The sequence below is a fragment of the Lolium rigidum genome, unplaced genomic scaffold, assembly GCF_022539505.1.
Source record: "Lolium rigidum isolate FL_2022 unplaced genomic scaffold, APGP_CSIRO_Lrig_0.1 contig_37540_1, whole genome shotgun sequence".
NCBI lineage: Eukaryota > Viridiplantae > Streptophyta > Magnoliopsida > Poales > Poaceae > Lolium > Lolium rigidum.
Window position 1 is genome coordinate 5,420 of NW_025900390.1, and position 16,848 is coordinate 22,267.

General features: G+C 40.6%; 1 protein-coding gene and 1 long non-coding RNA gene across 2 annotated transcripts; both read right to left on the reverse strand.

Moving 5' to 3' along the window:
• Positions 1-3,662: 3,662 nt before the first annotated feature.
• On the reverse strand, positions 3,663-4,730 carry LOC124681247. Its single transcript, XR_006995786.1, has 3 exons — positions 4,681-4,730; positions 3,994-4,089; positions 3,663-3,898 (listed from the first exon to the last, which is right to left on the reverse strand). It is a non-coding gene; the product is annotated as an uncharacterized LOC124681247 (long non-coding RNA).
• A 3,098-nt stretch (positions 4,731-7,828) lies between these two features.
• Positions 7,829-9,458, reverse strand: LOC124681248 (uncharacterized protein sll0005-like). Its single transcript, XM_047216181.1, has 3 exons — positions 9,443-9,458; positions 8,974-9,135; positions 7,829-8,330 (listed from the first exon to the last, which is right to left on the reverse strand). Exons 1-3 carry the CDS (start codon positions 9,452-9,454, stop codon positions 8,172-8,174), a joined length of 333 nt encoding a protein of 110 aa, XP_047072137.1. The 5' UTR covers positions 9,455-9,458; the 3' UTR covers positions 7,829-8,171.
• Positions 9,459-16,848: the final 7,390 nt, after the last annotated feature.

The following is a 16,848-nucleotide window of genomic DNA, read 5'->3' on the forward strand; positions in this document are numbered from 1 at the left end:
GTATGGAAGGCACACAAAGTACCAGCGGACGCCGAGGTAGTGAGCATTACTAACATATACTGATGAGCTCACCTAGCCCCTGCAACCGAGCCCGTCATGAAGATATGGCTGTACACAACATGACCTGGTAAACAGAGAAAAGAACAAATAACAAAGAACCATTATGGTGTACTGGTACTCGGAAACAAAAGAGTCCCGTGAAAGAACGACATAGAAATAGAACTATTTCAAGATAGCAGTATCAAAGATCATAAAAGTGTATACACAAAGTAGGTTCTACCTTATACACAGATACAGCAGACCAACTTGTGGTTTGGTTTGTTGCCCGTCCCACACGAGTTAGCAGCAGTGCCGGTCCTAAGACATAAGAATGAGTGCACGATAAGGAATTTTTTCAACCTAGGCGACACATCGGGAAGAACCAAATAAGCCAAGAAAGTTCAACAAGAGGAATAGAAGTGTTCACCCTAACTTTGGCCTAGCTTCATATATTCACTTCCTTATCAAGTATGGCAAACTCATGCCTACATTTGCACAATAGTAACATAAGAAGGCAGACACAACCTTGACTCTATTCAAAGAAGCATATGCCAGTCTCAAAAAGATCATAGTGATACAAAGCAAAATGTAAAAGCATGGACAAATGCTATTAAAATTGAATGACAATAGAATAAACCGAACACATGGGCAAAAAGTAGATTTAGCTATATATGCCAATCTGAAGTCACAAATACTGTAGTTAACACCAAACCTCTTATTTTTCATTCAGCTACCTCATTATCTACTCTGTTGTGTTTCTGCTTTAACTACAAAAAAATATCATTCTTAGATTGTGAAGGCATCACGATATCTCAGGACACTTCAAAATGGTGTATCCAGAAATGGAGGATCGAGAAAGGGAGATAAAACAACTATGATACCTCGCTATGGCCAGACCATATTGATCTAGCATGTACCAATCAAACATATTTTTGTAACAAAGACTGGAGCATGATCTGAACATATATATTAAGCAAAGAAAATGGGGAATTGGAATGACATAACTGCACATGTAAGTGATGCTGGGTCTTAAATGCAAAAAACTACTCCCTCCATCACAGTCTACACGGCGCCCTTTCATTTTCATGCATTTCCACTATCAGCACTTGATTAGACGTATTAGTATTAATGAGCAATTTAAGTGAGACGTTCTGGCCCATAATTTCCTCCCCTTCCGTTTCTTTCCGCTGTGTGTGTGTTTAATGGGCCTAACAGATGCCCCTACTTTCACGATCAGCTGAAACGAATTAACAACCAATCAACGAGTACATAGGTCCCAGCGTTTTCTCAAGTACGCCGTGTAAACTGTGACGGAGGGAGTACAGAATTGCATTTCCTAGTAGAAGATACAAATCAAATATATCAATTAGTTAGAAGTAAATAGTCAAACAGAAAAGAGGGCTCAGAAAGGCATATGGAATACGTGATACAGTTGCTATTGAAAACTATAACGATCACACAACAATTAAGCTAAAGAATTCGCCAAGAAAGCGTACCACAACCCAAAGATATCATGCGGGCCGTATTGTCTATACTGACCAAAAATTTGAAATGAGTGCTCGTAATTGTAATAGTTCTATTAATATTTTCAATCCTTTCCGGCCAAGAGAGTATGCAACAGTATGGTTATCTTGCCTAATTAGCCGTATTCTCTATATTAAATGCTTGATAACTATCTCTTTTTCTTATGCCAAATACACTGCAGAACTGTCCATAAATTTTAAGCTTATAGACAAAGTTTTGTAGCATGCAATTTTTATCAGTTTTCACTTTTGCAAGCAATACTGAATTATGAGAAGGTTTTCCGGATAAATTGGAACATTCCATAGGTCACGGCTTAATCCTTTTCTTCATCTAAAGTTCGGAACTACATAATATAAGATGAAACAGAAATATAAACTGGTCCTATTTGATTTAAGTTGAGAATAAATACACACATTTAACTATGAGAAAAAAAAATGGCCAAGGTTGGCTCAGCTAACAAACCATGGTGCACCAAAACTAATATGTCCATATCTGGGTAAGATAATTCGGCAAAATCCTAATGCAGCATGGTAGAAACATGCACGACACAACAAGCTATAATCTAGGAAAAAGTAGATAACGCAACTATATACTCACAGTCCATTGCCATTTTGACTATTTTAACCTTGTCCATATCAAGAAGGAAACTACATGCTTCAGCGATCATGAGAATCACATTTCAAATAACTTCTCAAACTACAGTAAAGCTATAAGTATATTACAATCTCAATCATGCTGAAGCTAAATCGAGTGGGGACCTCAACTTGAAGTGTTGCTTTGAAAACTTACTATCTGCTAATTAACGAATGAGAGATTCTTGGAAGAAATTGCCAGGGAAGAAAATCAGTTTATTTTTGTTTACTGAACTTTTTGACGAAATCTGAAAAATCAAATCTTGCAGAAAAGCTAGCTAAATCACATGATCATTTTGAACGCTATCAGAAGATAGAATAAGCTGCTGAGGCAAACATGGTAATATGTATTCCTTACCGTAACTAATACCATATATCGGAAGAAAAAGTGTTGTATAGAAGAAATTATAAGAAATGCAAAGCTTATGAGATAGGTTTTGTTACTACCATAACCCCATCTGAAACACACACATAAGAACAATGGTTACGGCATTCAGTTATGTGTATGAAAGACATTTTGTTGGCCACAAACACAAACGCGAAGACAAATCTATACACATAATTGAATGTATTTACCAATTACCTTAACCATCCCACCATATTAGCATCATAAAAAATAATCAAACACCTTGGTAGTAACTTTCATCTAGGAAGCAACATTAAAATAGAGATAACATCATAATATCGCTAATGCCTCCCAGTCCTCTCTCTCTCTCTCTCACAGGAATAATACCTAGCAAAAGGATACCAAGAAACATCCACATGAACATGCCATACTCGAAAAAAATCAAAAAACAACACTCAAAACTTATCAAACATTCAGTACAAAAGATGAATTGCACTATAGCCTTATGTAGAACTTATCCAGCTGCCCTTAAGAAGTACCAAAGATGCTTACTGGCTTCCAACAAGGCAACTTATCTGAAACATGAAACACTTTTTAGATGGTATTCTCTCTAGCTAAGCAACCTCGGCTATATCATCAAACCAAGTACACATTCCTCAAGAGTTAGCACCACATTTTAAAATGTGTCTATTCTTTCTTTCTTTCTTTCTTTCTTAGAAATGCACCATATTGAAAAAAAAATTATCCTGTGAAATTATGAAATTTGCAAGCTTTGAAATGAAACTGACCTCACATTATCCATACAGGCTTGTGGTATACAATCACAATCTTGAGCTGCAACCATACAAAGAATTACAAAAATAGAGTTATTAACAAGCTGTAGCAAAAGAAAAAAATACTACACAAAATTAAACCTGCAACAATGGGCACTAAAACCATCAAGCGTGAAACCATACTACAACCACAGCTTTTTCGTGAGCTCATGTCATACAAACGACTGAAATGCTGAAAACTTGAGTGTCTAGCAACCCAAAAGATTATGATCTTACAAAAGAAATTAAGGATAAAAATGATGCTGGTGGCCTAGAATGGGGGCTGTGAGGTGAACTTGCCTCCTTTATGATCCTGACACCAAGGTTAAACGCATCGAAATGGTACCACTGTTGTAGCAATGAGGCATTGCCAGTCTACTGTCTCCTTCACGGTGGAGCTCCTCCTCGCCGCTTGGTCAGTGGATGAGAGACTGGCACCTCCCGCTGTGTCGGCGGACAATCGGCTAGCGCACATGTCTTCTAGAACCTCCCAGCCAAGCATATACACACCTTGTATATTTGATTGCTATGCCATCACAACCACACTGCGAAAAAATGCATTCAATATACTAAACAACCGTTAACAACGAATTTACCCTGACACCTTAAATAGTTGGTGTTACAGTCTATATAATTATACCGGGAGCCGCTGGCTGGGGAAGATTCGTAGAAGAGGCAACAGATCTCCTTCGCGCTACTGGATATGGTCTCTCGCAAACATATAAAAGAGGCTCACCTGCACCCAATGAAAACAGTGTGTTCGTCAAGCTGTCTCATCTCACCCCATACTGCTATCATCTTAATCTGAGTAAAAAAGGAATCACAACCTGGGATAAAAAAGGAACAAAACCACGCACTAACATGTCAGATCAAGATGAACTCAGTGATTTATCACTAATTTAAATACAAGATAACCATATTAAAAGCGTCATATAAATGATCTCTCATATATTCCAGATAACCTTTGATAGTTCATAGCTGGCAACAAGCCTATCAGCAACAGGTAGACAAATTTAGAAACTCACTACAGAGTTGCATCAACAAATGCTTGTTGTTTTAGGAGCCAATTGTTTCAGAAAATAAATATGGACTATTGATTAAACGAGACAAGCAATTCAGCCCTAAACCTGTGAAATTATAGCTTCCATTGGCCTATTTTAGATGTTAAAAAAAGCTACCACAACATCATCAATATTCTTAAAAATATGCCATTTGGATGACCAATACTTCAGTCAAGCAAGAACAGGGTACAAAACCATTCAACCATAGCTTATGGCAACAGAGAGAGAAACCATACATAAGGGGAGAAGGATCGAGAGAAGCTCACCTTGGCTTCAGGAAACTTGTTGTACATCAATGTGGGCATCTCTCCCCAAGCTGCACCAGCGGTCATGAACACCACTCCAGTATCCTGTCCCGACGGGAGCGTTGCAAGCCGTGCTCGCTGTTGTCTGGCATCACTTGACCTCTTCTTTCCTAGACCTGCTATGAATGCTTCATCCACAAACTGCCACCGATCTGGATTGACCTTACAGAATCCCATCACAACAGCAATCAGTAGGAGTCAGCAACATTCAAAGAATGACAACTATCATGCTTCAAATAATGACAACATGAGGCGGCAAGCACCGCCCTGCTGCGCAGCCCTGTGACCATGAGGAAGAAGTCCGCTCAGCAGCCTCTCACATTCCCTGAACTCTGAAACTGAAACTGCTTGTGTTTTCTGAAACTCAAAACTGCACTCTGTTTTCAAATCATTTCGCCAACCAAATGAGCTCAGAAATTTTGTAATTTTTACACAAGCAAGATGCAACTATTGTTGACATCCTGTAAAATTTTCAGCTCAAGCGGAGTTGATTTGAATGGTTTACAAAAATCAAGAACAGTGCAGCCAGAATTTGACAAAACCTGAAAAATGAATTATATCTAGCATATTGAGTGATACTCTAATGCAGTGTTTGGATGCCCAGAATTCAACTCTGAATTCAATTGGCAATGGAAAACCAAATCAACGATTTCAATGGAATACTATAAAACCTGTTTGGATGCGCATGGTATTCGTTTGCAGAATCAAAAGATCAATGGAATTCTAAAACCTGTTTGGATGCACATTGTGTGGAATTGAATGTTTTTTAACTTTAAACAATATAAAACTTTGTAATATGAATGAAATATACACATATATATTAGAATGTTATTTATTTTTCACATAATAACCTTTTTCTTCTTGTCATTTTTCTTTTCTCCTTTTATTTCCCGGTGAGGAAAATTGGCCGCGGTGAGGCGGGGAAGAAGGGGGCCAAGGGCAGCGGCGAGGCCTGCAGGCAGGTAGCGGCGGGTGGTGGCGGCGAGGCCTGGAGGCACGCGGCAGCGGCGAGGCCTGCAGGCAAGCAGCGGCGGGTGGCGGTGGCGAGGCCTGCAGGAAGGCAGCGACGGGTGGCGGCAGTGAGGCCTGGAGGTAGGCGGCGGCGAGTGGCCCGGTGGCGGCGGCGAGGTCTGGAGGCAGGCAGGCGGCGGCGGAGGCACCCTGCAGGCAGCGGCGGCGGCGGCCCGAGGCCAGGGATGGGGAGGGAGGAGGCTGGCCCATCGGCGGCAGGTGGCGGCGGTGAGGCCTGGAGGCAGGCGGCGGCGGCGGAGGGGCCCTGCTCCGGCTCGCCGGTCCGACGGCCGCTCCAGCTCCATAGGAGGGAAGGAGGCGCAGGACGGGACTCGCGGAGATGAGGGTGCAAGCAATTCCGAGCAATACAGAGCTCTAGACCTCTGAATTGAAGGGGCCAAAAAATACACATGCGGGTGGGGGGCTCGGAATTGAGCCCGAATTCCACGGCCCAATTCCAAGCGCAACCAAACAGCGGAATTGGCCTTTTTGGACCTCAATTCCAATTCCAAGCCCCAATTCCATGCAACCAAACACAGCATAATGCTATTAAATATTTTTGAACTCATTATAGTATGAAAACAGCGGGTACAGAAAAGCACAACTCATACCAAATTTTAAGGTGATCTAAACCTTTTATGACGTTGCAAAAATGTTGTAACATGATCAAAGTATTGAATGAAACGGATAAAAGAAAATGGCAAATGAGCTCCAAATCATCTCTAACTTGGCAAAGGCTTAACAGGCTTAACAGCAGGGACAAACAAGACATCTGTAATTTTAGACAATGGCATGAAACACTTTACCTCCTCGTGAAAACAGACCAGTATGGAAAGGTTAAACTTAAAGCAGCCAATTACTTGGCAACGTATCATATAATACTGTAAGCAATAAAAATGAATCTGCTGTCAAGGAGGCACCATGGGATTGCCCAATCTTACCATATGGAGGACAGGTATGTAAGAAAGAGAATAGTAGATAATTTACAATTTAAACTATCAAGTTTACCAAGGCAAAACTGAAGAGGCTATAACATTAAGTTATTAAATTTAACTCTATCGCTTATCCTAAGGCACCATGACGACTAAAAGTGAAGGGAATGCTCCAGATTTCAGAGAAGCTAAACTGAGATCTTACATTCCAATCGCACCAAAAGAACAAGAGCAATAAAAGCACATGGTCTGTTTTGCTGATCCCACTTTCATGAACAAAGGTACACAGAGATACAAGTTTCAGACTTAAATATGCACATAATTTTGTCAAGTATGTTCAGGTTCAGGTTCGTGACATACCTTCGTTTTGAATAATGTTCAGGTTCATGTCACACTGACTGCATCACCACCAACAAAAGCCATTTTACCTCAAGTGTAGCACCTTGCAAAGGGGATCCCATAAGCTCATTATGTCACGGCCAGTAAGAAGCCTTGATCCGCCCTCACTGCCATTTACCCAGAGAAGATGCCCATTAGCCACCAACACAAATGGTAAAGCTTTGCCATTGCAAAGATTAATCTACACAGAAAACTGTAGAGAACAAAACAAAGCAATACAATCCAGTGTAAAAGCTTGTTTGTACTCACCTTAATTTTCCATCAAACTTTATGGCTAGAGTACCACACTGTATGTCTGCTCACTTTCAATTCCATCTCACATTATCGTCATAACTCGCCTTGCCTGCTAAACCATAGAGCAGAAGCATTAGCTTAAACTTAAGAGCACTGGCATGTGGCATGGTTTTTCACTGACAGATGGACAAGTATAAATTACGCATCAAAGATACAAACACTATCAAGAGCTCTAACCTGCGAGAATATACCTGACAATGCAGGGATCTTTTTGGATATTGAAGCTAATCATATCATGTTCATTCATGGGAGATGCATCCACGCAAATTAGAACCCAAATCAGAGATATTTATATCTGAAGACTGAAAAGTGTGTATACATTAACAACAGAAACAACATAAGATACGACAAAAGTATTTAAAGTATATGAGCCAGCATCCCTAAATATGTGGACAATATGAGGAAGGCATCTATAAAAAATACACAGTGAACACACTAATGTTAGAACCAGAAACACAGCTAATTACTTACAGAATGTCCGAACCTCCTCAGCAATTGTGCGGAGGGAAGGAAATGGCATTGCTCAATTAAATCTTTGATAGCATGTCACGTATATGTTTCAATGTGCATCTGAAAATTGTCGCTCCAGACATATAGCTTGACTGGCTATAACTAAAGCATGCACTTCTACGTGCCAGATTGTTTACTCAAGTTCCACAATATTGTTGCATATTTGACCTGTTTTTTAAGACTAATTAAGGGCTATAGTACATCTACACTTTTAACCCTCAACTATGATTAAGATGCCTGCATCCATTTATTTTAATGTTGCATCATACAATATAAATTCTCATAACAATGATAGAATGAAGAACATTAACTAACCTGGAAATCATTTGATTGCCTCCTTCCATCATCAAAGGCAACCCTCAACGCACTTGCAACTGCATGTAGGTCTGTTCCCTCGGGGACGAATCCCAGGGAATGGAAGTCGTTCGCCAAGCCCAAGGAGTCGCGATTAACATAGTGCACAAGCTGAAACAAGTGAGCTCAGTTCCTCTAAATCTTACTATGTATTTGAAGAACGCAGTACCGATGAAATCAACAAAGGGCGTATCAACCAGGAATAAAATATGTGCGCCATTTTCCTCAAACCACTAATAACTTGCTTACATGGTGGCACATATGTCCTAAAACATGCTTAAACCATTTATATTCTTAATCCAGAAATCAAGTAAGTAGCTGAATTCTTTCACATGCATAAGTACAGGTATATTGCTTCTCGCCTCTACATTTGCTGTGGCAGATACGGAATTACTTTCTCTTTGCTGAATTACAATGCATGCAAATTTCATACCTATACTAGGTTGTGTTAACTGTGAAACATTATGCCTCAGTAAACTATCTCTTAGCAACGCTCCACATCTGTTTTTCTACTAGACGTGATCTAGCAAAAAGGAACATATAGCAAACTCTTCCCCAACCACCAAAGACCGTAAAATGAAAGCCTAAACCCAATAGATTTGAAATATAACAAACATATAACACGTATGGCCACGTATCATGTAAGTATCAAAATATATCTGGTTTTACCATTAATCACTCTTCGTAAGGATGCTCCAAACGGATGTAACAAGCAACAGGCATAGCCGCAGGTAACAAGATCAAGGAAGCTTACCATTTGTATGAGTCCTACTCGATAGTGTCTTGGAATATCACCCATCATACCAAAGTCAAAATATGCCAGAGATCCGTCTGCAGTAGCCACCAGATTACCTGGATGGGGGTCTGCATGGAAAAACCCATCTTCCAGAAGTTGTCTCAGCGAGCAATAGAGACCCTGCCAAGTTCGTACAAAACATCAGCAGACAATACAAGACAATGGCCTTCCAGTGAAACCAACAAGACAGCTTCCAAACATAACAAATAAGTGAGGATGCTGAAAACGGTGAAGCACGCATTACAAAATAGTCCAGATTCCCGCAGCTAATCTAACATAGTGTACAAAACAATTCAACATTATTTACAAACTTATGCAGAAGTATGTAGACCTAAAGTAGTCACTAATCATAAAAGAAAAGGAAACTATTTAAGACAACATCAATCGTACCAATATTGGTACACAATAAGGAACAATGCAAGCTTACCTCATCAATCATCCTTTTCATAACCGAAAAACAAGCGGAAATATATTTTTCTACAAGCGGTAAAGCAAATAATGTTAGCGCCAAAACAAAAATATTTTTTTCACGGGTTTTTTTTCTTCCGTTCAGTTTGTATTTCACACCCGTATTACAAATCTGGTAGCGATCTTTATTTTAGGAAATATCACCGTAGTAATCTTGGCCAGCACAAAATCAATTTCTCCAATATTGAAAGGTTGATTGTACGGACGTATTCTAAAACGTCTCAGGATTCGTCTGTACACACTCACAAATTAGCAAATCTATATATTTTATTAGTCAATAAATATAAATTTTTAGACGTTATGTGGAACGTCTAAAGGAACGTCCATACGGTTGAGCTCCCCCCTATCGTAGAGACGAAAACAAATGCGTCTTATATTTAACGTCTCTACATGATGATTTTCTTGTAGTGGCACATAGGCATATTACCAAATCTTGACCTATGCACCTCTACTTTGCCCAAATGGTATGAAACCTTTACCAAATTCAATCTAATACTAAATCAACCCTAAACCATGCGTAAGTGAAGCAAAGACAAAGAGAAGAAGAAAATAAGAAAAATGCATTTCAACACATGCATATGCTCATGGACATTTTGCAAAACATTGATCTAGGCCAATTTGGCTTGTGCCATTGCTTGAAGAATGTTACTAAACACTTAATAACACTTTTTGAATCAAAGAAACTCAAATCAAATCAAAATTGAAATCAAATTATGCTCACATATGATAATGGTCAAATCTGCCCATAATAAAGTGTTACCCACTTTGAGCCCTTTTATTAAGAGATTCTTAAACTAAACCACCTCAACTCTTTGCACATCATCCAAGACCTCATCAAGATGAACAACATTGGTGTTGACCACTTTGACCAGATCATTGACCATTGCTCAAAATAGTCAAGCCAAAATGCCACTTTGCAACAAATTCTAGATTCCCTCAAATTTTAGAATTTTCACAAACCACCTCCAAACCTCAAACGAAGACCACCAATAGATGCCAAATATTATTTAGAACACATCTATGAAGAGTTTTGGTCAAAATTCAACTCACATAAGACCTTTACTTGTAATATATGTGGAGCACATAGAATAGAATTAGGGTACAACCACCCCACCAACTATGTACCACCTCCCCTCTCTCTCTCTCTTGTGCTCATCCACAGTTGTTTGTACTTCCAAATGACCTCACTTAACCTAGCCATGCTCACCTAGCACAAGGACACTCAAGGTCAAGACTTATGTCACATAAACTTTGGCAACAATTAAGTGTACAAGCTCTACATCACCCTAGCTTTGCGCACCATGTCAAATAACCTAGACTCACCTCACTCTAGCATGCCATGACCCCAGAGACAAGATTTGTGCACCAGAACACCAAGGACATGACCATGCCGGCCCTCATGGTCACCACCTTGTCACACCTGCTCCCTCTCTTTCTATCCCTCTCTGACCTTGTCAACCAGGACGACCTCATCACCCTGTACCTGCTGGACACGATCCTTGGCGCAGGAGAGGATGAAAACGCCCAGAACGCGACGTGGTCACCGTCCCCGGGCTCGCCAGCGCGCGCACAAGGACGCCCTCGCCCCGATGACTCCGTCCTCCTCTAGCCTCCCTTTCTTCACCCACCTGCTCCCCACGACACCAGCAGCCGCCCAGACACCACCATTGGCCTGCGCTCGCCCTATAGACGACGACATCGTCGCCGATCACCCGCCACCGTACTGCCAGTACATGACGTTGCCAGCTCGCTCCCGTGCTCCGTTTTCAGCGCTCTGACGCTCGTCGTGACCGCCTCGACGTCGCCAACACTGCAGCATCCTCGCCCGTGACGCTAGCCCACCGTAGCCATGTCGACATCGCTGACCCGCCCCGCTCCGCCTCAGCCCCTCTCGACCCTATAAAAGGAGAGCCTCATCGAGCTAATTCCACACACCATCGCCCTCCCCTCTCTCTTCTCAGCCTCCTCGTCCACTCGCCGCTTCACATTGCCACCTATAGCCTCTCAATTTCTCGCCGGAGTCCCGCAGTACCGCAGCAAGGGCGCCGTTGATAGAGACCACCTCCGGCGATGCCACTTGCACCAAACGCTCCGCCGCCCTCAACAACCTCACCCTGCTCCCACGCCGACGATCGCCGCGCCGCCGGTGAGTCGCCGGACCTCAACCCTAGCCGCGCCAGTAGCTTTTGCTCGCCGGAGACGACGACCTCCCTGAGCCACTCGATTCCATTCTAATCTAACGGCCCACAATTCCCATACCGGTTCGCTTGTTTAAGTGGCGCTGACATGCGGGGCCTACCTGTCGGGCGGCCCGCTGCGCGCCGAGCGAAGCTGGGCCGGCCCATTTCTCTTCCCGCGCCCGTTTAAATTCAAATGTGGTTTCAATTTATTCCTGTGAAGTTGCTCTCAGATGCTTTGCTAAATATTTAATATCTCCAAATCTACTCGGCCAAATTTGATAAATTTTATATATTTAGAAAGCTCATGAAAGGCTCCATCCAACCACACTGGATTCAAATCCATATCTTTTGTAGAATTTGAATAGTGAAAATAACAAGTCAGAAGGTTTTCCAACTTCAATTTTTTTTAGAAAATCAACCATAATTAATTTTGAAGTAAACCCAATTGCTATGATTCACATTTTCAATACTCTAATTGTTTACGTAAAAATATGGCATAGTTGATTCACATGATCATGAGCTAGAATCAAAAATTGGCTATGTAGTCAATACTAGCCCATTTAAATCATTTCAAATTTAATATTTTAAATCTATGAGGTGTAGCACCTCATTTAAATCATCTTCCCAAGTGTTATGAAGTAATTTGATGACCCTTGTTGCATGGTCTCATACTTTCTCACTTGAGGATCTTAAATCAAAGTAGTATTTAAATTGCATGAGATGATGGATCTCATTTAAATCATTTTTCTCAAATGATAAATGTGAAGTATTGACCTTGGTCAACATGATCTCACATTTATGCATTGAGAAGATTAAATCTTAAGAAGATTCAATGAGAGGAATTTATTTCTCCAAACTAAAGAGAAACCCTAATCCACATTTCAATGATAGGCAATTATTTTCCTAACACTAAGTAAGAAAACCCTAGCATGATTTTGGGTAGCAATGCAAAGTGATGATGCTAGATCATTTGTGTGAGCCATTAAGGCTAATTAAGTCTACTTAAGTATTGTTTGGTGATTGTATCCTCGTATTCGTTTATAGACGCTAGTACCGGAGACTATCAAGAGGAGGAGGTATTGTACCAAGAGGAAGAAGAAGAGAACTTTGATCACTACCCCAATCAAGGCAAGCTAGACTAATGCAAGCTTTATTGCTGCAAGCTAATATTCTTGCAAGATACCCAAAGTGCAAAGCTCTACCAGAGCAAGGCACCATTACACATTACTTTATGCTTAATGATCCTATCCCAAGTTTTTACCTTACAAGTTTTTGATTATCAAAGTTTACTTTTTGATTCATGATTCACTTGGTCTAGATATGGAGTAGTACAAGAGCATCACACTTAGCCTAGAAAGCTATAAGCTAGTTAGCACCCCTCATGACTAGTTGCTAGTGCTAAAACTAAAAGTGACTACTCTAGATGGGGACTTGTTAAAACCAATGATTTTGAAAACCTTGGAATGCTGAGTCATTCTATTGAAAGATTTTGAAGGTGAATATGACTTGTGAATGACTTGGTGAATTTTACAAAACTGATGGTTGGGTTCGGATGTGATACCATTCCAATTTTACAAGTACCCCCACAATACCTGAATCTGGGTAAGGCTTAGCTGGAAACTTATGTACTTTAGTATGGGTTCCCTCTGAACAAGCGTCATAGGGGTTATGCCAAGGCTGCCTCCACCAAAAGTGAAATGACGTGAAATGAGGTGAATGTCAGACCCAAGCCCTGTGCAGTTCCCAGGTTGACTGTTGGTCTTCACTGGGAGGCCAAGCTCATGGGGAGAGGTGTCTATACTAGGGTATGTAAATGAAAGGTTAGGATTGGTAGTTCGCGCACTGAGTGCGATAAATCAGGGCTAGTTACCCCGACGGACTATTGCAATGATTGTGGCACAAGTGTACGACCTCTGCGGAGTTTAAACTATTCGAATAGCCGCGTCCGCGGTCATGGACGATTGGAAAGGCCATACTGTTCCGTCATCAGAACTTTTCCAAAATATGAATGGTGACTTGTGACTTGAGTTTGAAAGGTGACTTTGAATCACAACAGAGTTGTGGGAATGACACTAATGTTCCCACTTGAGTTAAGTTAGGCAAATGAGGAGTCTTTGTTTACTAAATGCTTATGAAATAAAGCTGACTTTATGCAAATGAACCTAGAGCTTAGCACCCCATTAACATAGTTGCTAGTACTTACATTAGTATTAGTTTGCGAGTACTTTAAAGTACTCATGGCTGTGTCCCTAGCTATTCAAATGGGCAGACTATGAAGATGAGCCTCAGTACCAGGATGAAGGCCAGCAGGACGTCTACGACAACTAGGACCACTCCTGACGTCAACAGTTGCCTGTGGAGCAGATGGACCTCTACTACGTATTCCCGCTATGTGTTATGTAATTGATCATTAGATCAAGTGTGGTAATGAGACTGGATCATGTGATCCTTTTTGTTGTAAGACTATTATGATGTTGTAATGAATAATGTTCTGTGATATCAATCTATTATATCTCGCAAAAACAATATTCCCGGGATTGCGCTGAATGGCATAATAGGGCATCCGGACTTAAAAATCTGGGTGTTGACAAATGCCGAGCTCCTCTTCGACCGGGGCCGGTACAAGCGTGATCAGCAAGGTCGGGGCTAACTAATTGACAAGGTGAGAGAGACCGGAGGGGGCAGGGCGGTAGGGTTGGCATGGTGATGTCAAGGTGGTCGGCATGGTCAGGTTTGGGATTTCTTGTGCATCTCCTTGGATCTTTAGGTGCATGGCAGGTGTGAGTGAGGTGAGGCCAGGGTGCTTGGACATGATGAGCAAAGCTAGAGAAGGCTAGGGTGTGCACAATTGATTAATGTCAAAGTGCATGTGACACATGCCAAGTCTTTGGCATGGTTTTGTGTGTGAGGATGATCATGCAAGGCTAAGTGAGGTCATGGTGGGGGTTTAGAGGTACAAAGCACTATAGATGAGCTCAAGATAGAAAAAGGGGAGGTGGTACATAGTGGTTGTGAGTGGTTGTACCCTAATTTGATTCTATGTGCTCCACATATATGACAAGCAAAGGTCTCATGTGAGTTGAAATTTGACCAAAACTCTTCATAGATGTGTTCTAAATAATATTTGGCATCTATTGGTGGTCTTGGTTTGAATTTTGGAGTTGGTTTGTGAACATTCAAAAAGTGGAGGGAATCTAGAATCTGTTTCAATGTTGCCACTTTGCACTCTTGTACTAAGCAAAATAAAAAGATCTGGTCAAAGTGCTCAACATCAAAAGTGTTCATCTTTATGAGGTCTTGGATGAGATGCAAAGAGTTGGGATATTTTGGTTTAGAAAACTCTAAATACAGGGGCTCAAGGAGGGTAAGATGTTACAAATGTCACATGTGACCATTATCACATGTAACTAGGTTTTTGATTTTTGTTTGATTTGATTTTGGTTTCTTTGATGCAAAAGGGATCCTTTTGAGTTTAAAAGAGTTTACAAACCATTGACACAAATTTATATGGCCTAGGTTAAAGATTTTCAAAAATGGCCAAAACCATATGTGAGGGTTTTTGTGATTTCTCAAACCTTTTTCTTGCTTTCTCTTTGATCCAAAGGATCATGGTTTTGGGCTCAATTGAGGTTGGTTGGGTTGATGGAGGGTTTCACCATTTGGGTAAAGTAAATAGGGAATAGGCCATTATTAGAGAAATGTCCATAATCCCACATATGCCTCACCCTTTTATTTTCTTTTTAATTTTTCCTCTTTGGTTTTGAGAAAGGGTAGGGTTTAGGGTTTTGGCACAAGTCAAGGATTGTAAACACACATCATGGAAAAACTCACAAAGATTAAGTATGAGCACTATGCATAGCACAAGAGGTAATAAAAGTTTTTGTTGGTTCCAAAATTTGGAAAATGGAATTTTATTTTTCTTCTTTGTTTGAAAATTTGGGATGTTACATAACTAATTGAAGCTCTCAAGAATCTCCATTTGCATTATCGTTAACTCTTATCCTTTACCATATGCTTCCTTAGTTGTGAAGATGATCTTGGATATATCCGCAAACCACCATAGGGAAATATTTCCTATATATCTCTTGTCCTTAGACAATTGATAACATATTATGTGGTACGTCTTTGGATCATCCTCACACTTGGCTCATGTACTTAATTGATCTATTTCTTGCCAAGAATTTTCTTTGTGGGTTAGACTTCCATGTGTCTTCCATGCTTCTTATGGACACCTTTATTTTACTTGAACCTTTTGAGTCTCTTGATAAATATCGGTAGAGTGATGATCCCACATTTTTGCATTTTGTATTCAAATGCAAAATTTTAAATAGTGCACTAATTTTGGGGGAGACCTCCTATATGTGTTATAACACTCTCTTGTTTCAAGTTCTTGCCTTTGGAAGACAAACCTTTTCTTTTTGGTGCTTTTGTGCCATCATGAAAACTATCGAGGGTTTGGTTTATTTGGAACCTTGAGCATGTGTGTTTTGTGTATCATCTTAATCGTTGTGCTTTTTTTAGTTCATTTGTTGAACTTTGGGGTCATTCTTGTGTTGATTTCATTCTTGGATATGGGTTGGACAACCTTTTGATATGTCACACCTTTGTGTGTCATCATATTGTATTTTGTGTTTTGTCCAAGTATTATGTCAATTTGGTTCTTGAAAGTCTTCCATGCATATTTACGGTATGTCGATCTTATGGCATGCTTGCTTTCGTTGATCCATTGCATAGGGAAAACTCCACCATAATCCTAAATCGGCTAAGATGTGCATGAAAATCAAATTCATATCTATATGCACATATTTATATGGAGTTTGTCCTATGTGTTGTAGTTGCACTAACTACTCGGACCCAATTAGTTTGGGGACCATTTTCTACTTGAGCTTTGTCTTAGGTACATTGGAGATGCATTGGATGCTCGTCTCACTCATAAGGAAGAAGTGAAGGCTAAGTGACTATTGGAGACGAGCTATGATGTTATGGCAAACCCATATCTACTACATCACACCATTCCATCCGGGTAACAAGTATCAATCTACTCCATGCATGCTTACCTTGTATCCAACCATGCGGTTATCTTTGGCATGGATTGTTGTTTGAAAATGTTGTGGTACTGCAAACCTTTTAAATGATACCACTTTATTGCAAATATGAGTAAGTTGAGATGAGAGCCTATTTCGGG

Bases quoted from the DNA above. Each gene is read 5' to 3' on its own strand.
- LOC124681248 (XM_047216181.1), bottom strand. The intron at 8,331-8,973 runs GTAAGCTTCCTT...CACTTGTTTCAG, and splicing joins GAGTAGGACTCATACAAATG to CTTGTGCACTATGTTAATCG.